This window comes from Delphinus delphis, chromosome 1, assembly GCF_949987515.2.
Source record: "Delphinus delphis chromosome 1, mDelDel1.2, whole genome shotgun sequence".
In the NCBI taxonomy this organism is placed as follows: domain Eukaryota; kingdom Metazoa; phylum Chordata; class Mammalia; order Artiodactyla; family Delphinidae; genus Delphinus; species Delphinus delphis.
Window position 1 is genome coordinate 139,587,867 of NC_082683.1, and position 23,951 is coordinate 139,611,817.

Here is a 23,951-nt window from a genome sequence, read left to right on the forward strand (position 1 = left end):
CTTTTGCCCTGTGTCAAAGATTGGGGAATGAATATATTTGTTTCATTAATATATTTTTAAGTTAAAATACAATATTCAAAGTACATGTATCTTGTTACAATTTTCTATTTTAACTGTTTTTGATAATAGTTCCACTCCATTCCAACAGCAACATATAAAAGGCATTCTTGATAGCCAGGTAGAGGGTGGTTGAAAATATGATGATAAAACCTGGACTTCTGTAAGGCAGACTTCAAAAGAAACAGAACCAAGACTTTGGGGCAAGAGACCCTGAAAGAGGGTTGAGTGGCACCTACGTGCCCACATAGTCTGTAATTCTGTCTATACAATCACAGACAGTGATTCCACCAAGGGAAATGATGGGCGTTCCTACATAGTTCTATCATGACCTCTGATTTAGACAGCCTAGGATAAGAAAATAGGTAGATTGAGACCTATAATTTATAAGAACAACAAAAAGGGTTCTTTTAGTTATGTTAGGAACAACAGGAATATCAGGAAGAGATAAGCCCGACGTCTGGCACCAAGGCAGTGAGTGATGTTGCTGGAATAACAAAGAGAAACAACTGCTCCACTATTATTTTTGTCCTAGTCTTCTCTTCCAAGAAGAATGATTTTGGGACTTAAAATAGTAGACTAAATATGGTAAGAGAAAAAGAAAGCCCAAGATTGTTAAAGAGATTTAAAGTGAGCAGTGGAACACTATAAAGTAACTACAATCCAGTGTACTGAGAAAATTCACAATTAAGATTGCTAAACTGTTGGAACTTCCCTGGCGGTCCAGTGGTTAAGATTCTGTCCTTCCACTGCAGGGGGCATGGGTTCGATGAAGATCCTGCATGCTAAGTGGTGCAGCCAAAAACAAAAAAAAAAACAAAAACAAACAAAAAAAGATTGTTAAACTGTTGCAGACCAGTAGAGGTGCTGGAAGAGTTGAATGGATAAATGTAGATCTGATTCTCAAAAAACGAAAAGAGGAAGCATGAATGCAGACTTTGCAATCTACAGGACTTTGAGCTTAATTTTAAAACAAAGCTAATAGAGTCAATATTAATGGGATAGTTTGAAATTTCAAAATTAAAAAATAGATCATAAATAGTATCTGTTGCAAACTAAAAGCAACTATCAAATTTATTAGGGAAATAATAGAAGCACTTCTTTTAAAAAGCAGGATCAGGGCTTCCCTGGTGGCGCAGTGGTTGAGAGTCTGCCTGCCAATGCGGGGGACACGGGTTCGAGCCCTGGTGTGGGGAGATCCCACATGCCGCGGAGCAACTAGGCCCGTGAGCCACAACTACTGAGCCTGCGCGTCTGGAGCCTGTGCTCCGCAACAAGAGAGGCCACGATAGTGAGAGGCCCGTGCACCGCGATGAAGAGTGGCCTCCGCTTGCCACAACTAGAGAAAGCCCTCGCACAGAAACGAAGACCCAACGCAGCCAAAAATAAATAAATAAATATTTAAAAAAAAAAAAAAAAACCAGGATCAAAACCAGAATGACTGCTATGGGGGAGGGGGGCTCATTCTCTCCGTTCTTCATATTTTTATAAAAGGGAATCTTGTACAACAGAAAGGAGAAATAGCCTAAAGATGAGTTTAGAGTCCAAGACAAAGAAATGCATTGTTTCTCCTGCCCTGCTTTCTATTGGAGCAACTGACATGCAGTCAAAACTTTTGAGATCTTTGTAAAAATGCGGCAGCTCTCGGAATTAAATGAGTTTAAGAAAATTTATACAGGCAAAATGCATTAGCAATAGCAAATGATGCTATGAAGTTAGGTGCTGTAGTAAAAAGAGGTCTGGCTTTAGATACAGAAGGACAAATACTGTATTATTCCACTTCAGTGAGGTACCTAGAATGGGCAATTCATAGACAGAAAGTAGAATAATAAAGGTTATTATTTAATGGGCACAGAGTTTGCATTGGGAATGATGAAAAAGTTTTGGGTATGTAGATAGGGGTGATAGTTACACAACACTGTGAATGTACTTAATGCCACTGAATTGTACACTTACAAATGTTTACAATGATAAATACTGTATTATGTATACTTTACCAAAATAAAAAAATAAAAGATGTCTGGCTTTGACCACACAGACCTGGGTTTGAATCCTAGGTTCTTACAGATTGAGAGCTCCCTTCTTTTTGTTTTTTTTCTTATCAAAGTATAGTCGATTTACAATATTATATGTTTCAGGTGTACAACACAGTGATTCAATATTTTTATATATTATAGTCCATTTAAAGTTATTAATAAATAATGAATAGGACTTCCCTGGTGGCGCAGTGGTTGAGAGTCCACCTGCCGATGCAGGGGACGCAGGTTCGTGCCCCGGTCCAGGAAGATCCGACATGCCGCGGAGCGGCTGGGCCTGTGAGCCATAGCCGCTGAGCCTGCGCGTCTGGAGCCTGTGCTCCGCAACGGGAGAGGCCACAACAGTGAGAGGCCCGCGTACCGAAAATAATAATAATAATAATAATAATAATGAATAGGACTTCCCTGGTGGCGCAGTGGTTAAGAATCCGCCTGCCAATGCCGGGGACACGGGTTAGAGCCCTGGTCTGGGAAGATCCCACATGCTGTGGAGCAACTAAGTGTGTGCCACAACTACTGATCCTGCACTCTACATCCCACGAGCCACAACTACTGAGCCCATGTGCCACAACTACTGAAGCCCATGTGCCTAGAGCCTGTGCTCCGCAACGAGAAGCCACCACAACGAGAAGCCCATGCACCGCAACGAAGAGTAGCCCCCTCTCACCGCAACTAGAGAAAGCTCGCACACAGCAACAAAGACCCAACACAGCCAAAAATAAATAAATAAACTTATTTAAAAAAAATAATGAATATATTTCTTTGTGCTATAATATATCCCTTCTTATATACACAGGAGCCTGACTGCTGACCAAAGGCCAAAGACCAGGGAGAACTGGCTGGGGCTGGGCAAAGGAGGTGGCAGAGGGCCTGACCCAGGAGCTAAGTGTGAGCCAAGAGGCAGAGGGTGGAAACTAGGAAGAATTCAGTCCTAGCACAATTCACTAACAAAATAATAATCCAAATACGCATAGATTGGCTTTAGGAGATAATGAGTCTCCTGTTACTGGAAGTATTGAAAGCTCCTCGCAGCCTTATAAGGGCATTCAAGCATAAGATGACCTTTAATAACTTTTAAATTCCCTTCCAAAGGGGTAGCAGGTGATGTTTATTCCTTTACCATAATCTCCTTAAACTATGGGACATATACAGTGATGCGCCCAAATAATGGTGAAGTGGAAAAATAATGGGGATGGAAAAAGAACTCTCAGATTATTTGGTTATTCAACCTACTCCTGGATAAGTACAATCAAGATATTCAAGAATATGCAGCAAGAAGAAAATATCCTTAAAAATAAGAATTGCCAAATACAATGATCACTATTAAATATGCCTATGGAATTTTTTTTCAAGAGATACTTAGGTATACACGGTGCTTGGAAAGGTGCTTAGATTCAGATACATTTCTGTCTGAAAAAGGTCTGGAGATTCAGTTAACTCCAGTTCAATGCAATTATTTATTCATTTCATTCAATAAATAAGTTTTGAGGACAGATACCATGGAATACAAAGGGGGTAGGAAAATGTATAAGTAAAATTTCTCCTCCCAAGAGCTCAGATTACTTACTGCCAGAAATTCAGTGTGGGTGATACATTGTGCATCTATTATGCCTTTTGTTTTAAAGCTATAATTTAACATTTTTTCACACTCTTTGACACCCAAGAAGTACTTCTAAGAGAATAATCAGAGATGCACACAAATATTAATGCATTAGGATGCTCACTAAAAATTTATTTTTAATAATAAAAATATGAAAATGACATGTCCCACAGAGGAGAATGGTTAACTAAATTATAGGATATAATTTACAGAAGCTGATATCATCCACAGCCAATAAAACATGCTTTAGAAGAACATTTGGTGAGAAGAGAATTGTTTGTGGCATAATGTGGAGTAGCAGTAGACAGACTTGCATGCGAAATACGATCCACAGAGATGGCACACTGCACTTCTCTCTCAAAATGAAGCAGTTATTAATTTTGTGATAATGCTGTCCTTCAGAGTAACTGTGAAAACTGAACTAGGATGATGCTAAGGGGCATGAATTGCACCTATTCAAGTGTAAAATCACAAGTTAGAATTTAAGTCTCAGTTCGTAATCTGGAAATTGGGGATGATAATATTTGTAGGAAATTATGTATAACTGAGTTTGGGTCCCTGCTCTGACACAGACCAGCCGCATATACGGCTCTAGCACCACCAGGCAGACAGCAACCATCACCATCACTACTGCCATCATCATTTTTGAGTGGAGGCCAAAAAAGAAGCAATAAAGAGATAATTCAATGGAGTGTTTATTTAAAACAACTCAATCAAGACAATGATTTTTTTTTGTAGTTTAGTTTTATTTTTGGCTGCATTGGGTCTTCGTTGCTGTGCGCAGGCTGTCTCTAGTTGCGGAGAGTGGGGGCTACTCTTTGTTGCGGTGCGTGGGCTTCTCATTGCGGTGGCTTCTCTTGTTGCAGAGCATGGGCTCTAGGCGCACGGGCTTCAGTTGTCGTGGCACACGGACTCAGTAGTTGTGGCTCGCAGGCTCTAGAGCGCAGGCTCAGTAGTTGTGGTGCACGGGCTTAGTTGCTCTGCGGCATGTGGGATTTTCCTGCACCAGGGCTCGAACCCGTGTCCCCTGCATTGGCAGGCAGATTCTTAACCACTGCGCCACTAGGTAAGTCCCCAAGAGAATGATTTTTATATCTGCTTTATCTCCAAAATAGTTTTTTAAAATCCAGGGTTATAGGGGAGTGATCAAGGTTACCAGTGAAGAGGAATCTTCATTAATTTAGAAGTTGATGGTCTCATGATTGACCACCTATTAGCTTGATGCTGAACAAGGAATCTGAGCCTGTTGGTGAAAAGGTGCACAATTTTTTTTTCAGGTCATCCAGCACTGTTTAGCCTCGTAAGACGAAATTTGCAAAAGATAACTGAGTAATAAGAAAGAGTAATGTAATTTATTCCCCACTGTAATTTACTCCACATTCTTAAGAAGGCAGCCCATGGACACACTGCCTTTTCGCTCCATCATTCTCCTGATATATACTAGGGGCCATTAACCTAGGTAAGAAGATGAATTACTAGAGATGATTATGTATGCCTTCAGCACCTCACGAAACGTACCCGAGAACAATAAAGATATCTGATGACCTGTCAGGGAGATGCTTATGGAAATGAGAACATCATGATTACACTTCTGCTTGTTCATCTAAAGGCTATCATGATATATAGATGGAAAAATTTCACTTGCTCAGTAGCATCACAAATAAGAAGCTGGTTTCAGATTAGGATATGCTAGAAAGGAAAATTCATGACCAAATTCCTAGTTCAGCAGTAAAAGAGGACAATAATGAACATAAATCAGCATCCAAGCTTATTTCCTTTGAAAGCAATAATTTCATTAGATGACAGTTCTTACTGCTCTTCTGAAATTATAGAATTTGGCACTAAAATTATTTGTAATCTCGGAAGTAAAATATATTATAAATATATGTATCATCAGCATCTTTCTGCTCTTAAATAATAAATGATATTTCTGACTGGAATTCAACAACCTTCAAGGTATCCATGAGAATTAAGACAAAAAGAGGACGAGGCAACTGATATCAAGCCATACAGCAAACTCCTTTTGGGAGCGGGAACTCAATTAGGTTATTCTGAAGCCCAGCCTCTTCCTGTCACGGCAATACAGTGACACTGTTAAGAGCAGGGCCTTGGCTTCAGAGGGAATTCCATCCACTAAATAACACACATGTGACCTTAACCACAGACATAATCTCTCTGGGCCTCAGTCTTACCATCTGCAAAATAAGCATGATAATAGTACCTTCTCAGAAAGTTATTGTGAGGATTCAAATGAGATAATGTGTATAAGTTCTTAACATAGTGCCTGGCAGGTAATTAAAGGCTTACAAAACAGAAACAGAGTCACAGACGTAGAAAACAAACTTACGGTTACCAGGAAGTTAAGGCGGGGGAGGGATAAATTAGGAGATTGGGATTGACATATACACACTACTATATATAAAATAGGTAACTAATAAGGACCTACTGTAGAGCGCAGGGAACCCTACTCAGTACTCTGTAATGACCTATATGGGAAAAGAATCTAAAAAAGAGTGGATATATGCATATGTATAACTGATTCACTTTGCTGTACACATGAAACTGACACAACATTGTAAATCAACTATACTCCAATAAAAATCTTAAAACAAACAAACAAAACAACATTTATTATTAGAGGAGACATTCATTGTCTATCTGATATCTCCACTTGGATCTCAAACGTAGCATGTCCAAAAATGAACTCTTCACTCTCAAACGTGTTTCCCTCAGTCTCCCCTGTTTCAGTAAGTTGCAACTCCATTCTTTATGTTGCTCAGGTCAGAAATCTTGGAGGTGTCCTTGAAGCCACTTTTTTTTTTCCTCCTATACCACAGACCTCATCAGCAAATCCTAGCAGGTCTACCTTCAAAATGTATTTATAACGCAACTACTACTCACTACCTCCAGCTACCCCCTAGTCCAAGCCTTCCCTAACCTGGATCACAGATCTAGCTTCCTAACTAACCTCCAGCTTTCTCCCTTTTCCCTCTTACAGTCTGTTCTCTACACAGGAGTCAGAGAAATCAGATTATTTCACCCTTCTGCTCAAAACTCCCCATGGTGTCTCTTCTCGTTCAGAGTAAAAGCCCAAGTCCTCACAGTAGCCTGCAAGTCCCTCTGTGATGTTGCCCCACCTACCCCCTGCCCTCCATCTTCCATTAGCACTCATTGCTCATTCCTCTCTAACCACACTGGCTTCCCTGCTGTTCCTAAGGCAGGATAAGCTCCCTTCCAAATTCAAAGCTTTCGAACTTGCTTTTCCCTCTGCCCAGGATGTATCTCCCCCAGATATTCCTGTATCCCACTCTAGCACTTCATTCAAATGTCAGAGAGGGCTTCCCTGGCCCCTTCTCTGAAGTAGCAGCCCTCATCACACCCTCCTCTTCTCTGTTCTTACGTTTCTTCAAAATACTCATTACCACATATCATCTTATTATTTGTTTATTTTTCCCCACCAATACCTCCATGATAAATTCCCTCAAGAGCAGTTTAGTGTGTTTTGTTCATCTCAGTTCATGAAACAGGGCACATTCTCTTTGATGACTAAAAGGAAAGATACACAGTGAATGCCTCACCAGAAGAAATAGGTCTGTTCCATGCCATTTTATAAGTTCATCCTAAGTAAGATGCTTTAGTGAGACTTAATCAATAATATGACTTGTTTCACTAATAGGAAAACTGGGGCCTAAAGACAAGCCCAAAGTCACATGGTAAGTGTTAGAACCAGGACTCAAACAAGTTCTTCTGTACCAAGTGTCATGCACTTGTCCCTAAAGTCCATGCTTTCTATTGAATATGGCACATGCCGTAGTCTCAACTCCATGAATTATAGAAAATGGGCATCGGTTCAGTTCTGGTTCTAACTGGCTGACTAAGGATTTTAAGGGAAAAAATTTTATATGCTGTACAGTTTATTTAAAACCTTTTACTTTGGTTTTGGAATAAATAAGATAAACTATTATAAATGATAAAACAGCTAAGAGTTGAGAGTCTAAGTCCCTAAGAGTGTTAAGTATTTTGCAAGGATCAGAGCAGTGAATCCTTACAGCCTCCATCTGGGGCAGTACCATGATCCCCATTTTACCACTGAAGAAATGAAGGTCAGAGGAGGTTAGGTAACTTTAAAAGCTTGCACAGCTAGAAAGTGATGGGCCAGAACCTGAACTAGTAGTCTGCCTGCAGAGCCAATGTTCTGTTGAATCACAAAAGCTGCAGAGGTAACATGTCTGATGAAAGTTTTATAAGGATTTATCTGCTCTGTAAGTTCATTTTATTTTGTCCACTTTCCTGAAAAATGGAACAGATACATATTATAAATACCATTTTGAAAATTTTTATTAAACTTAAACGTCTTACACTCATTTGCAAAATATATCATTTCTCCTTTTAATTCACAATGCAAAGTTGAAAAAATATCCCTAGAGAAACAATGAGTTTGGCTCTCAACACATCTCAAGACGTCAAATATTTTCATAGAAACCGTACAGAGACACTAAGAGTTTGTGCTCTCTTTCTCAGACATTCGTTGACGTCAATAACTGTGATGATCTGAAATAAGCAACGTAGTTATGGTATGCCTCAAGAGTTTCTCATGAAAGTGCTACAGAACAATACTGAAGAGAGGAAGTGCCAAGACATGAAACATGTTGGTAAGTGGGTCACCAGGTTGTCATGGGGCAAGAGGCATTCCTTATGGCTCTTCTAGAACTTACAATTCTAGGGACCGCTGAAAATGCCGAGAAATGCAAGTTTAGAGACATCCCAGAGTCTAGGTGACACATAATACTTTCCAAAGAGTGCTGAGTAAGGGAACTATTTATTTCAATTGCAACAGCAAATTATATGATTCAAGAAGCACTTACATTTTCTTAAATTCCTAAAAGGGGAAAAAATGATTTACTGGCAATGCATCATTTAAGGTAAGGGTTTTTTGGTCTAAACTCTTATCTTAAATATTATTTAAATACACAATGGCCCAAATGTGATCCTATGAAAATTGGTGCATCATAGAGGGAGAAGGAGCTGGCGGAAGGAAAAAACCCGGGGGAAGGAATACTCTGGAACAAAAAGGTCAGCAAAGACTTAAGACATCCTCTCAAATCTGGCTATAGAATCCACAGTGGGAGCCAAGAAGAGAAAATGGGAGAAAAGAAAATGAAGCCCACCATTTAGTTCTTTTAATTGCTCTCCACTGTGCTCCCTCCTGGCTGGAAGAAAGGGGTGATCATGTTAAGTACTAGGGTTCCAAATGTTTCCATTCCTTTAAGACAAAATCCAGAAGAGATGAGAATAGTGTAGCATTTCTTTACGAGCTTAAACATTCAACAGAGGGAAATACGGGAGGAAGAATGATCTCAGGGCTTCTTTTATACGGGATCATGAGGGAGGAAGCCAAGTACAAGCCAGTCTGTCTGCCCACCTGTGCCTGCAATTCTTCAGTAGCAAGAGGAAGCTGTACTTAAGTTTTAAACCTGGGGCTGAACAAGACATCAGATTGAAAGAAGAAACTTGCCATTTTCAGGATTTTATATATAACTATGAATTAGAGTATATTCTGGTATGGACTGGAAACTTAAAGTTAGAGATTTTTGGTTTGGTTTGGTTTGACTGAAATACCATGGACTATGAAAAGAGCTCTGTCCCAGAAGTGAGGGGACCTGAGTTCCAGTCCCACATCTGCCATTACTAGCTATGCAGATAGGAGCAACTCAGGCTCTCAGATCACAATAAAGTGATTGGGTTAGATGTTTACCTCTAAGGTCCCTTGCAGTTCTGTGAATCTTTATTCAAGAGTAGGAGCCTAAAAGAATTATGTGAGCCATAAACATGAGTCTCAAATGTAATCTGAAGTTTTCTAGTAGCAGATTAAAATTTTTAAATGGATTGGATTAATTTTACTTTATATTTAATGTATTTTATTTATATATGTATTTAACCCAGAAGGACCAAAATAGTATCACTTCAATATGTAATTGCTATTAAATAATATTACTAAGATATTTTACATTCTTTCCTTTGTACTAAGTCTTCAAAACCTGATGTGTATTTTGTACTTGCATCATATCTTTATTTGGACTAGCCATATCTCAAGTACTCAATAGTCAAGTTTAGAGGGCTTGAGCTTTTCTTACCTAAAGATAAAGATATAGCTTATCTTCAAAGTGAAATTACATTTAAAGTAGAAAAGCTATTCATTAAAATGTTAGGGTCAACATATTGAAGAGATGCAAGGGAAGATGTGATCAACAAAGGGATTGGACTTTTGATGGTAATTGCCAAATGGAAAGATACAGAAGGAAGCTGTGTCATGTGGAAATTCAAGGGTTAGACAGAAATGATGTATGCCACCTCCAGGCGTGATAAAATGTTTGCACCTAATTCACCACTGTCCCTCTTCTCTTATCTAGACATATGCAGGTGTTCCATTAAGATCTATGTGGCCATAAGAATAATGGAGCCACCAGATCAGGGGTTTCCAATCTGGGGTCTATGGATGTTTATGGAATCTTCAGATAGAATTCAGGGAGTCCAAAAATTGAATGAGGGTAAATAACAACTTCATTTTTATTAACTTTCAACTCAAAGTCAGCATTTCCTTCAATTATGAATGTAAGCAAACCACAGTAGAATTTAACAGTACTTGTGACCTCATCCTCAACAGAGATCACAGATGTCTTCTTAGCACATTTCATTAACTGAATATCATACAATAGCACTTCATCAAAGTGACAGCAGTTATTAGACCCACCACGAGACCTTGTCATTGACTGCATTAATAAAGAAGCACATATATTATTATGTCACAGATTTTTAATGTATTTCGATATCTGTATTTCAATAAAATTGGTTTCTTTTGTAAGCCTGTGTACTTTTTTAAATTTAAAACTATTATTCTGAGAAGGGGTCCCTAGGTTTCACCAGACTACCAAAGGCTCCATGGCACAATGCACTAGAGGGAAAGACTCTGGGTCCTTGAATGACCCCAACCCCCTTCTCTATCCCACACCAAATCACACTGGGTTGTGTAATGAGTGAGAAATAAATCATTATCATGTCAAGCCACGGAGATCTGAGGAATGTTAGTTTCAGCAGTTAGCCCACTCTAATGTACAACTGAAATGTGGCTGCAGGCCAATGCCAACTGGTTACAACTGTGACCAGATTCCATACACTGAAGAGACAGGCACTGGCAGTTACAAGCTGGTAAACTGGGTCTCAAAAAAAAAAAGAAAAGGACCCCCCCCGCCATGGATTATTTATTTATTTAGTTTTGGCTGCTTGGGTGTTCATTGCTGCGCGCAGGCTTCCTCTAGTTGCGGCGAGCGGGGGCTATTCTTTGTTGCGGTGCGCAGGCTTCTCATTGCAGGGGCTTCTCTTGTTGCAGAGCACGGGCTCTAGGCACACGGGCTTCAGTAGTTGTGGTGCATGGGCTTAGCTGCTCCACGGCATGTGGGCTCTTCCTGGACCAGGGCTCAAACCCGTGTCCCCTGCATTGGCAGGCAGATTCTTAACCACTGCGCCACCAGGAAAGCCCCCCCATGGCTGATTTTAAACTACCAATATGATGTCACTGAACTCTGAATTAGGAAGGATGCCCAGCCAGCGTGAGTTGACTCCTGGGACATCACTGGGACTACTCTCCCTATGACATTTCCTAGAAGGGCGTCTTGCTATTACCCTCCCCTGGTTGGAGGGGAGAGGTGTGTGCAGAATCTTGAGAATAGTTGTTTAAAGGCTCCTATTTAAATCATCATATCTGACTTTTTCATGATGAATAAATAAAGCAGAATACCCTAGATGCAGTAATTTGTACATTCAACAAGCTGTTGAAAAGAATCTAATTAGTACTAATTACAATATTAGAGTGTCCCAACAAATTATAATGCCATTGCTTCTGTAGAGGCATTGTGTTTAAACACTCTGAAACATCAATTAGTCTACAGAACAAATGTGGGAGATAGGTATTATTCAGCAGTGTCTGAAAGCCAATTATTTATTCTGGGAAAGCCTCATGCTGTTCCTGATAGTAAAAAAAAAAATTGATTATCATAATAGTAGGATTGGGAAATTCCAGAATTATATGACCTTCATTTCTGACCTTCCTTTATTTCACTGGGCATTACTGCTGTCCCCATTTTACATATGAGAAACTGAACGCTGCCAGTTGACAGATCCAAAATCTTCAGAGAATCCAGCTTCAGATTCAGCAAGTCCTCAGGAGATTATCACGCCTATTTTTCAAATTTGAAAGCTCCATTTATGAGTCTTTTGTGCCTTACTTCCCAAATATATTTTCTTTTACAATGAAGAAGTTGTTTAAAGGCACAATTTTATTAGAGTTAATTTAAAGTGACCTACTATGCCCGCTTTCACCTATTTGTAAATTCCCTACTATGTTTTGCTAACATTTAGACAAATTTTACTTTCTGGATTAAGCTATTTATAATCTCATCCACTAAAAATATTCACTTCAAAAAATAGTCAAATCATTTGGGGTTAAGATATGGAATCAAGGGTTTAGTAAACGTTTCAAGGGATAAATTACTGGCTTATCTCATTTAAAGTTAATAAGTGACTGTTCAAATCTTATTAAGCTGACGCTCCTTTCCATCAGAAAGGAGTTATGTGGACAAGAAAAAGCTATGTGGACAAGATTTGTAATTTCTGGAAGAACATTTGATATTCCATTGGTTATCCTTTGAGAAATTTGCTTGCCTGGAACATAGTAGGCACTCAATAAATATTAGTGTTTAATGTTGTTATTATTATTATCATTCCTCAGACCAGAAGTTATCATTTTTAGTTAAGAATTGACATCCCAGTTGATATGCACAGGTCTTAGTTATGCTCTAAAATTATCTGCTTTAAATTTAAATAGTACAATTTAAATTCCTCTACTTTAGGGAATGGACCATATTTATAAAAACTGTCTTAACATCCTTGTCTGCTAATTTCATCATGTCTGTAATTCCTAAATCCATTCTATTGATGGATTTTTTTCCTTTGAGTTATGAATATTTTCCTGCTTCTTCATTTGCCTGGTAATCTTAGATCAGATTCTGGGTATTTTGAATTTTACATTGTTGAACGTATATTTTATTGTATTCCTATAAATAATGTTGGACTTTGTTCAGGCATGCAGTTAAGTTACTTAGGATCAGTCTGCTCCTTTTGAGGTTTGCTTTTTACATTTTTTATTAGACAGGTCCAGACCAGTGTTAACGTCTAGTGCTAATTTCTGTTCACTACTACAATGCCCTATGTAATAGAAGGTCTTTCAGTTTCATTTTGTTGTTGTTGTTGTTGTTTTAAGGTCTTTCTGTTTTGGATGATGGGAATGTAAACTATTCCCAGCCCTGGATGAGTGCCAGGAATTGACTCTATAAAACCAGATACACATGATCTTCTATTCTAGAAAATGGTCTTGTATTATTTTTTTGCTAATTTTCTCCTCTTGATTTTCTTTTTTTTTTTTTTTTTTTTGCGGTACGCGGGCCTCTCACTGTTGTGGCCTCTCCCGTTGCGGAGCATAGGCTCCAGACGCGCAGGCTCAGCGGCCATGGCTCACGGGCCCAGCCGCTCCGCGGCATGTGCGATCTTCCCGGACCGGGGCATGAACCCGTGTCCCCTGCATTGGCAGGCGGACTCCCAACCACTGCGCCACCAGGGAAGCCCTCCTCTTCATTTTCTTTGTTCTCTATTTCCTAGGACTTCTGTGAGTCAGATATTGAAAGTTTTGGATTGACCCTTGGATTTTTTTTATTATTGCCTCTTCTATTTTCCATATTTAGATGTTTTTGTTCTATTCTCTCCAAGATTTTCTCAAGTTTGTTTTCCAGAGCAACGATTGGATTTTTAAATTTCTTGATCATTAGATTTTTAATTTCCAAGAGATATCTCTTATTCTATTATTGTCATTTCTTCATTGCATCCTGAACTTGTTTTCCAAACTCAATACTTCTCTCATTTTTTAGGATATTCACTATAGTTAAATTTTTTTTCTCCTTTCATTCATTTATTAAGCAAATATTTATTGGTAACAAACCATATACCAGACACTGATCTCTCAATACAAAGACCCTGCTTTTGTGGAGGTGAAAGTGCTGATAGGCAGGCAATAAAAAACTGACAAATAAATATATTTTATGTCTGTTAGTAATAAGTGCTATGAGGAATCCCCTCCATCAAAAACCTTTCCCTCGTGCTCACTACATTCCACCCATACCACCCTTTCTTCAATTCCTTCAGGTTCCTTCTCCTCTTCCCTTTCTATACACTGTTCTCTCTACTCCAAATATTCTTCCCCATCCTCCTGAGCACTATATCTTAAGTATATCTCATCTCCATGCTCTATCATTACCATCAGTTTTCTGTCTCAATACCCTTTTTAACTCCGTTCATAACATTTATCAAAACTCGTAATGTTGCTTACTCACCATTTAATAGCCATTCATGCTTCTTCCTTGCCAAGTGAGCCTTATTTTGCCAGGTGTCCCTATAGCCATGTGCTTCAGTGAGGATAGGGCCCAGCCCCAGGCATGGGTGAATCTGGATTAGTCTAACCAAATCATGATAATTCCATACTCTTGCCAGTAATAACTTAGGAAGGAATGTGTGACCCTGTTCTGATCAGTGGGATATAAAGGCAAGTCTGCTTGTAAGGCATCTGGAGAAGGTTTGTTCTTATAAAGAGACTCACAGAATAGACAGTCCTCTTCTCGACCTCTGGGACATTGCTTTACTGAAGAACGTGATATCTTTTGCTACTCTAGTCATCTTTTAACCATAGGAGAGCTAGCCCACAGAGAGTAGAAAGACAGAAATAAGCTGACCTTTGATGATATCGCTGAGCCACTAAATTAGTCCTACCTCCATGTTTCTTTACGTTCCCATGAGCTCTACTTGAGATATCTACTAGACAATGAGCTTCAAACACCAATGAGACATCAACATAAGGACTGATGTCTTCAGTAATACTTACTTGGAAAACAAAGATTAAATGAGAAAAAAAGAATATAATATAATGGTTATATGCCCTGACATAGTAAAATCATAAAATAAAATTGGGGGAGAATTGGGATAGCATATACAAAAATTTTGTTACTAATTCTTAAATCAGCTTGTTCAACATTTTTCTACAATCATAATTGATGGTGGTAGTATTCACATTATTCTCTGAAATAGTTGTATATATTAAGTGGGATAACATAGATAACAATTTGAGGATATTTAATTCTACCATCTATTGTGCCTTTGAGAACCAAGAAAAAGGAGATAAAAATATAATGTAGGAGATATACCTTTTTTTTTTCACAGTTCTGTCCACTAAAAATGTCCAGAAACAATGGCCAACCCAGTCATAGCAATGAGCCTCTCTAGGCCCAAACTGTCTTCTTGAATACCATTTTCCACTAAAAGAAACCAGGGATTCTTATAGATATTGCTTATTCCAAGTATGGAATAGGAAATAAGTGTGATGAACCAAGAACATCTTGACTTACTGGAAGGCAAGGAAGCTATCAAATACTACTAGGGTAATTTCAAAAGGACTCAGGAGCCAACTTGAAGAGGCTTTCATTGCCAATGATGGGAAATTTGGGCTTCAACAAGGATAAGAATTACAATGGAATTCATAAGTTTACAATGATATTTTTTAAGTTAATTGATCACCTTCAGGGGATGACAGGAAACCAAAAAATTATCTTGAAAACTGGTAAATAAAATGAAAGGGTAAAGTTTTTATCCTGCCTTTCCTATATGAACTATCGTATGAGGCAACCAAATAGTAAATAAGGAAAGTATCACTCTATAAAACTATTCCAGCTAATAAGTGAAAACAAAGTGACATAATTAGAATATCACCATTCTTCAATGCCAGTGAATTAATGTGTCCTGGCAATGAGCATCAATAACCGCTAACATCACAAAAAGAGACAACCAAATGTTAGGTGCCTCCAAATGAAGAACACAGCACCACCTATAGCCTTGACAAAAGTATTAATCCTCAGTCTGATCACATCTCACTATCTCTGTCGATTTGTAGAAAGTACAGGAGAAATGCATGGAACTGCACCATGAAAAAATTCCAGACTGTGGAAAACCCTACATGTCCAATAGCCCAGATCTGTCAACAGATCATTTGCAAGTAAAAGTCAGAGACGTAAGGGAAACCTGTAGATTAAAAGAAACTTAAAGAGATATCTTTATAATGGGCAAGACTAAACTATAGTGTTTAAAAATGCATTGTTGGGTGATAAAACTATAGGAAGTATAAGAAAGTCATTACTATAAAATCTAGGATGAGTAATGTGGTCATCTGTTGCACTGGCAGCCCCTAACGAACCACAGCTCATGGTATTCTTGACTTTGTGGAGTCCTCTCCTCTTGCATCTGAACTGGCCCTGAGACTTGCTTTAACCAACAGAATGTGGCAGAGTAATACTGTGCTGTCCTAAGGCTAAGCCATAAGAAGCTCTGGCAGCGTCTAGAAGCTTCTGCATTCTTGCAAACCCTGACCTAGCATTTTAAAAGTTCAGGACCCTACTGGAAAGACCATGTAGAAAGTCCACCTGGAGAGACAGCTTACCCAAGTTCAGACCAGCCACCAGCCAATCTGCCAGCTGAATGGACTCACAGGACTGACTACTAGGAAATAAGTAGAATCACCCAGTGGAATCCGAGGCAGATAGCAGAACTGCGAGGAAATAAATAGTTCTTTTAGGAGCCAGTATCTTCAGGGGTAGTTGTTTTTGGAGAGACAAAGGGGTCTAAGATTGGGATGGGGTACATGGAGGCTTCTGGGCTGGCTAGTAAAGTTCCTTCCATTTCTTGACCTGGGTGGTGGCTACAGGACATTTGCCTTGCAATGATGCACTAAGCTATGCATTTGTTTTGCATGGTTTTGAAGCCTATGTTTTATTTTTAAATAAAAGGAAAAAAAATCCACATGGTTTGGCATAGAAACTTTTACTCTTTTTCCAAAATTCCTTCAGACTATGGACTTTTTAAAAAGGACTTCAAGCCTCCTAGTAAAAAACTATTGATTTATTCTGATCCTATCTACAGCAATATCCAAACAACATCAAGCATAGAAGTATAAACTTCTTTGGGTCTTAGACCTTGCAATTTGCAAAACTGAATTAATTTCTTTCGTATATCTAAATCTTTTCTTCTCTCCTGTAAGTGAGAAAAAACATGTAGTACCAAAAAAAAAAAAAAAAAAAAAAGAGGCACTTTTATAAGCTGGCCTGCAATTTCTTATTGGCAGCAACTTGCTAGTCTCTTTTTAAAATGAATTTTCCAGTTTCAAAGGAGAAAATCTGTATTGCATTTGGGATTGTGTGTGTGTGTGTGTGTGTGTTTTAGTTTGGAACTGTTAGAATTTCAGCCCTCATGTCATATGTTTTACTAAAGTGCTTTTAACAGACTGTGGCAGATGAATTGTGCTCTTTTATTCTTTTGTCTTCCTTTTCATTATTATCCTCACCTCTGACTTCAGTTTTCATTTCACAAGGCAAACTGCTGTATGTACCTTTTTTCTTAAAATGGTGTTAGTTAGCTTCACTGATCAAAAATATTAAAATTTCTGATTAGGAGATTAAAATTCACTGTCATAATGCACGTTGCATAGTTTGTAAAACTGTCACAGTACATTTATTTTAATTAAATTAGAAACTACTGTCACAAATTCTGCTCCTCCTGTTGCACTTTTTACCTGGGGACCCAGTTCAGATCTTTCCAGAGAACAACAGAGTAAAACCATAATCAGCTCAGTAGTCCACAGCAAAAATAAATAAAAATCACTATTGTCATTCTAGGAGTTACTATTACTAAAGCACCCGTGATGAAGTGATCCTCTTGTAGCCAATGTCCATAGGCAAAAAAAAAAGTGTTTCATCAAAACCAGATCTTGATTTAGCATCTGACTGTATGCGTTCATCAGAACATGAATTGGGACCAAAGAGGGAAGATCACTCTTTCTTCCAAAAGCACGGGAGAAAATATTGATTTGTCTCAGCCTAGGGTCTTTATTTTTGATGAATCTAAGAACCTCAATTCACATTAAATTCCCAAAGTCTTGATTTCCATTCGCAAAGACTAAAGGTAGTAGAAAGTAATAATTGCCACCAGAAATTCCTAATCTGCAATAGTTTTCCTAATGCAAAACTCCTGTCAGCTTCACTAGTAGACTGTCATTTCTTAAATTAAAACATAATGGGATCAATATATCTTTGTGCATTTACACAGGGCCCTCTCCTTCTTCTTTTCTCCCGTCCCTGCTCTTCCCACCTGAGGCACTGCAATTCCTCACTTCTTAGGAGAACCCATTTATTTCTACAAATTAGGAACTGAGACAAATACTAATGGGATAATTCTTACCCACTTCCTACTTTCTTTGGATTAATTTTTCTTGAGGGGGACCTAATAAGGCAGCACTTAGTGTACTGGCTAGAATGCTTTGGGCCATAAATAACAGAAGAAAATTATATTAGTTAGGATAAGTTTGACTGCGGATAACAGTAATAGCACAGATAACACTAGCTTAAGTAAGATAGAAGTTTATTTCTCCCTTATTATGGTCCAGAGGTAAGTAGTCCAAAGCTGGTATGTAAGTTCTACTACATGAAGTCCTCAGGAACCTAGGCTCCTTTGTCCACTTATTCCACTTTGCATGAATTCCTTCTTAAAGGACAAGCCATCGTCCAAGATGGCTGCTCCAGTCACTTTCGCAATCTAGCCAGCAGTATGGAGGACAGGACAAAGAAAGGCACACCCTTTCCCTTTAAGGTCACTTTCTGGGGACTGCATACAGCACTTCTACCTACATCCCATTAGCCAAAACTCAGTTACATGACCCTATCTAGTTGCAAAGGAGACTGGGAAATATCTTTATTCTAGGAGTTCGTGTGGCCAGCTAACATTTGGAAGTTCTATTATTTTAAAAAGCAAGAGAGAATTATATTAGGGGATAACTAGCAGTCTCTACCAGCCCAGCTCAAAGAGGACTTAGTATCTATCATAACAAGATGTACTCAAGAGTAGGGCAGGCAATCAGCGAGGTTTGCTGGGCTCCAGCTTCTCCTCTCTGAGACTGCCTCAGCCTGGCACTGCTCCAGGTGTTGCCTATGTCTTAAGCTAGTGCCCCTCCTGCTCATCAAGATAAAAACAGCAGTTCCAGGCATCACATTTCAGACGCAACAAAATCCAAAAGAAGGAGAGAATACATCTCTTCCCTTTTTCTCCTTTTGAAAAGGGAAGAAAGTTTTCTTAGAAGCAGCCAGCAAAGTTCCCTTCAAGCTTCAACGGACAGGGACTTCCCTGTTGGCGCAGTGGTTAAGAATCCACCTGCCAATGCAGGGGACACTGGTTCGATCCCTGGTCCGGGAAGATCCCACATGCTGCAGAGCAACTAAGCCCGCGTGCCACAACTACTGAAGCCCGCGCGCCTAGAGCCCGTGCTCACAACAAGAGAAGCCACCACAATGAGAAGACCACGCACCACAACGCAACTAGAAAAAAGCCCACACGCAGCAACGAAGACCCAACACAGGCAAAAAAAAAAAAAGCTTCAGTGGCCAGATTTCATCACAATCCCATGTCTTGTATACAGTTGACCCTTGAACATCAGCGGGGAGATGGGTGTGAGAGGCGCCCCCCCTCTGCACAGTTGGCCCTCCATATATGCGTTCCTCAATAACTGCAGTCCCTCCATATCTGTGGCTCCACATGCCCAGATTCAACCAACTGTGGATCATATAGTACTGCAGAATTTACTATTGAAAAAACCCTGCATATAAGTGGACCCATGCAGTTCAAATCCATGTTGTTCAAGGGTCAACTGCAATCACTGACAAGAACACACCACCATGATAGGCATGGACCAACTAGCACCCATCTCTCAGAAGCCATAAGTGGGGCTAGCCTCTCTGAAACAGAGGGCTGCCCTAACAAAACCGGGGCTCTGTTATGAAAGAGGAATGGGGAAACGATGCTGGGTTGGCATCTAATAGTGTCTACCACACTCTGTATCCTAAAGTTCCATTACAATATACAGTTGACCCTTGAACAACATATGGGTTTGAACTCCGTGGGTCCACTTACTTTTTGTCAATAGTAAATACTACAGCACTACATGATCCACAGTTGGTTGAATCCATGGATGTGGATCCGTGGACAGCAAGGAAGCGCAGTTACGGAGGGCCTACTATAAGTATACACAGATTTTCGACAGTACAGAGGGTCAGCACCCCTAACCCCCATATTGTTCAAGGGTCAACTGTACTTTTACTAGAGATAAATTGAACTCTGAGCTTACATCAGACCAGTTCTTTTGCCCATCTCCTACCAACAAATCACAGCTGAAGAACAAGCAAAGGTGTGGACTAATAACTATGCATCTAGGTTGAGGAGACTGCAAACTCCCTACCTTCCATTCACCTGGTCTAGGGAGACTTTACTCCAGACACTATCATCAGCATAAATTTCACATACAGCCACCTAAGTTAACCCTCATGGTATAAATATGAGAAAATTCCTCTGAGAGAAATACATGTTGTTTTTAAGCTGAAACTCATTTCTTCCTTTATAAGCATCAGATCACTGATGAGTATTTCAGAGGAAGCCGCTTTACAGGTGAGGTGTGGCTGACAATGAGATAGTCGGTCTAGGAGAAGAACAGTTTTCTTGACTGCTATTTGCTGCTACCAGGCCTAGAGGTGTCCTCCAGCATCCCCCAGCCCACCCCAAGAACCCAAGTATCCCTCAGTTCTCAGCCGCAGCATTGATTTTCCAGTACTTTTCCGACCCTCCACGGGGCATATGTGAGAGAGTTTTCAAGTTTGTTTTCTTTTGATTCATCAACAATTCAATGGTAATTTTTTAAAGGAAATAAAATTATTGCTTTAACAGGAAAACGCTGTGTTTTTTGACGCTGTAGTTCACTTTTAGGCATACCAAAAGTTTAAAAGGAAAAAAACACAGGGCAGGAAAAGAGAAAAGTGCCCTAAATTGACCACTGATGCCTGGATTTTATGAGCTTTCTTTCTCATTAAAGCAAGATCCTTTTAGGTCACTGCTAAAAGCATTCCTGACGGCTAACAGATGACACTACCCATGTGATTACAAGCTGGTCTTAGTATTGTTTATTAATAGCAACATCTCATCAAGGGAAGTTACTGAAAGACTTCTAGACACATCCCCAAAATGTATTCTGTTGTTAAGAAACACGAGCGCGGTACTAATTTTCAAAACTAACATCTTTAGAAATGAAGTAACTCCTTTAACACTTCTGGTGCCCCTTTACCTAGAGATTTACCAAATCTTAAAAAATAATGTACTTTCAAAATATCCATGGGACAAAGATCGCTAATAATACAAAGTTTTGCGGCACACAAACCAAGTGGCAGCTATTAAATGATTTGGCCAAAAGCAAGTGCTGATACAGAATCATTAGCCTACTAGCAATACAGCTGCTCATAACACGTACAAGATTAAGTTAGCAAAATTCACTCCAAATGTATTGACTAGTTATTCTCCATGTTGGCAAAGTTTATAAAGCTTGAAAGAAAGTTATTTTCTCAGCTACAGGAGATTTCAAATCTATAATATTTCACTGGCGGCTACTTTATGAGAAAGGTTATAAAATCGTGCTTAAACTTTACTGTCATACTTTCAATTGTTCTGCTCACAATTAAATCAAAGCTTGAGAATATTTGTGGGCTAACGGATGGGCAAAGCAGTGAAGACAGGGGTATGGTTTTTTTCAGGGATCTGGGGCTTCAAAACCATCAGGAAATCACAGCCTCATGAACTTCTTTTGCTCATGCACTAACAATTCACAACACCATGCATTTTTCCAGTGCTCTTTTCTCTTTTTGGCAAGACTAGTATTCTCAAATGAGGCAACTTCTCATTTTCTCTGGAGGTATTCTAACTTTAACTCTTCTCTTCCCTCCACCCCTACATACCTTGAAAGTGCCCTCCCAAACAAATAATGAGGAGATATAACTGAACAAGACTAGAGGATATAATGACTGTCACACAATCTGCTTATAGTTTTATGCATTCAGAATGCATTTATTACAAGTCCTTCCTGTGTACTAGCTAGCTCATATTTTTGTATGTCATAATTTAATTTCAGAATGAAAAAGGTAACACATTTTCTTATCACATGAGTACAATGCTTGCGTCTGCAGCAACATCCATGATAACCATGAAGTCTTCTTCAAGCAAGTTAACCCCCTCACATTGCGGGACTTCCACTGATTACCGTAGAGGCCATGCTGCAACTTGATGTTTCTATGCTTTTCAGTGAAACCAAGTTTTATAAAATAAACGCCATAAACATATTTTGCTAATAATTAAATGCAAGCCCCTTCTCACAACGTTCTAGTACATTGTTCTTTCAGTCCCCTAACCATTGGTGTAAATAACAAGCATGTAGCCAAATTTGTAAGATTAAGGCAGACTTGGTTTAGCTCTTTTTCTCATATAAACAAATCATCCATCTTTTCCCCATTTTAAATAAACAACAGCAAAGGGATACCTGACCAAGTTTTATTCCCTGACAGTAGGAGTTGTTGATGATCTTCTACCTCTCAAAGCACCAGAGCAGAAGTCTGGAAAATCAGTTAAATTGCTCTCAAGTGCCCTAATTTGATATCCTTTTTAAATGGTTTTAAATGTTGTGACTGAAAGCAAATTTGGAATAAAGACACTAAATAAATGCTTTCCTCTTAGGAAACGGTTCAGGGGCCAGAAAGAGGTACCAGAAAGAACTTTGTTTTGCAGAATTAGGGTAAAACCTAGAGTATAATACCTAGTTTAGCAGGTATTTCTAAAGCCAGAAAAACTAAATTCACAAGATAACCAACTGTTAGGTAGTGGTTGTCGGCAAGGTTTGCGGGGGAGAGAAGAGAAAGAGGCCAGTTACACCCAGGAGATAAAGAATCATGATTTCCTGCAGTTGCAGCTCAGTTTGGGTTTTGTTTTCTTCTGCCTCACACTCTTTACTGTATCACTATATTCCAGAAAGGGTCTCGAATGAGTTTCTCCCCATAAACAATTTTAGCAACTGTTACCCAATATGCCAGTGTTCCTCTTTCGGTTCTCCCCAACCTCTCACCTCCGGGAAGAGAAGGGAACCGCACAACCTGGGGGCCTGATGACATTCTCCTTTCTGCCTCTGATGAAATCATCCCACAAGTGACACTATGAAGCTCAAGTAAAGCTGTGGCCGACGCTGCGTCTTACAAAACCAGGCCAGGGAAATTCTGCCTTATATGCCGGGAATCCCCAGGGGAATCTCTAGAAGCGAGGGGACATCCCCACTGTTCTCTCTGCGGCAAGTTCAGAAAGAGCTCAGAACTGAGTCCAATGCCAGGTACAGGACGGCGAGGTGTTGCTGGGCGGGGGGCGGGATGTGCAGAACAGACAACGAAGCGGCCCGAGTGGAGACAGCTGGGTGGTCCTCCTCTCCACAACCTTCACCTGCGTCTCCCAACCGCCCGGCGGCGCTTCCCTAAGCAACCCCAGCCCCTTCGCCCTGGCTGCCCCGCACCCCACCCGGGCCAGGGCGCGCAGGCCGAGCTGCCGTCCGGTTGCGGGAACCCTGGCTGAGCGTCCCGTGCGCCCCTGTCATCCCCGCGCACGCCGGTGGAGAGCGGGTCGTGGCGGGCAGGGGCGCTGCGGACGCCGGTCGGGTCGCCCCCTCTGGGGCCAGTGCCCGGGGGCCCAGCCTGACGCAAGGCTCCGGGCGGACGGGCGTCGCGCTCCCGGGAAGCCCCCGGCGGGCGTACCTCGGATGTAGGCGCACTTGCCCTCGTCCAACTGACTGGAGGCCGAGCCGCCCATGGCGACGGTGCGGGAGAACGCTGAACGCCGCGGCTGCCCGACCCAGTCCCTGGGCGGGAGGGACTGACACTCCCGTCGGCGCCCGCTGCCCGCTCCTGGAAGTTGATGAGACGGAGATCTGAGCTCTGCAATTAAAGGGCAAACTTCCTCCAAGAGGCGCGGCCTTCTCGGGCGCCTCCTACGGGTCCGCGCCCTCTGAGGATCTGTGGGCTGGCCCGGGGCTGTCTTCCCGCCTTCGTTTCACTGGGAAGCTCCCGAGGGGATGTCTGGTCTGGAAGGACTACTTCCCGCTTCTTCTCTTCTCTGGCTTCTTATTTTCACCTTGGGGTAAGAGGACAATTTCCCTAGTGACTGGAAACCTCTGTGAGCTGGAACCTTCCCCCTCACATTTCACGAGGTGGAGT

General features: G+C 40.4%; 1 protein-coding gene across 1 annotated transcript in view; it reads right to left on the reverse strand.

The window, feature by feature from the left end:
- The window catches only part of NIBAN1 (niban apoptosis regulator 1), a 162,483-nt gene extending 138,830 nt beyond the window's left edge, over nt 1–23,653 (reverse strand). Inside the window, exon 1 of the mRNA XM_060035276.1 lies at nt 23,493–23,653. Within this exon, the coding sequence (XP_059891259.1) occupies nt 23,493–23,547 (55 nt within the window). The 5' untranslated portion in view covers nt 23,548–23,653. The remainder of the gene's footprint in view (nt 1–23,492) is intronic.
- Nucleotides 23,654–23,951: the final 298 nt, after the last annotated feature.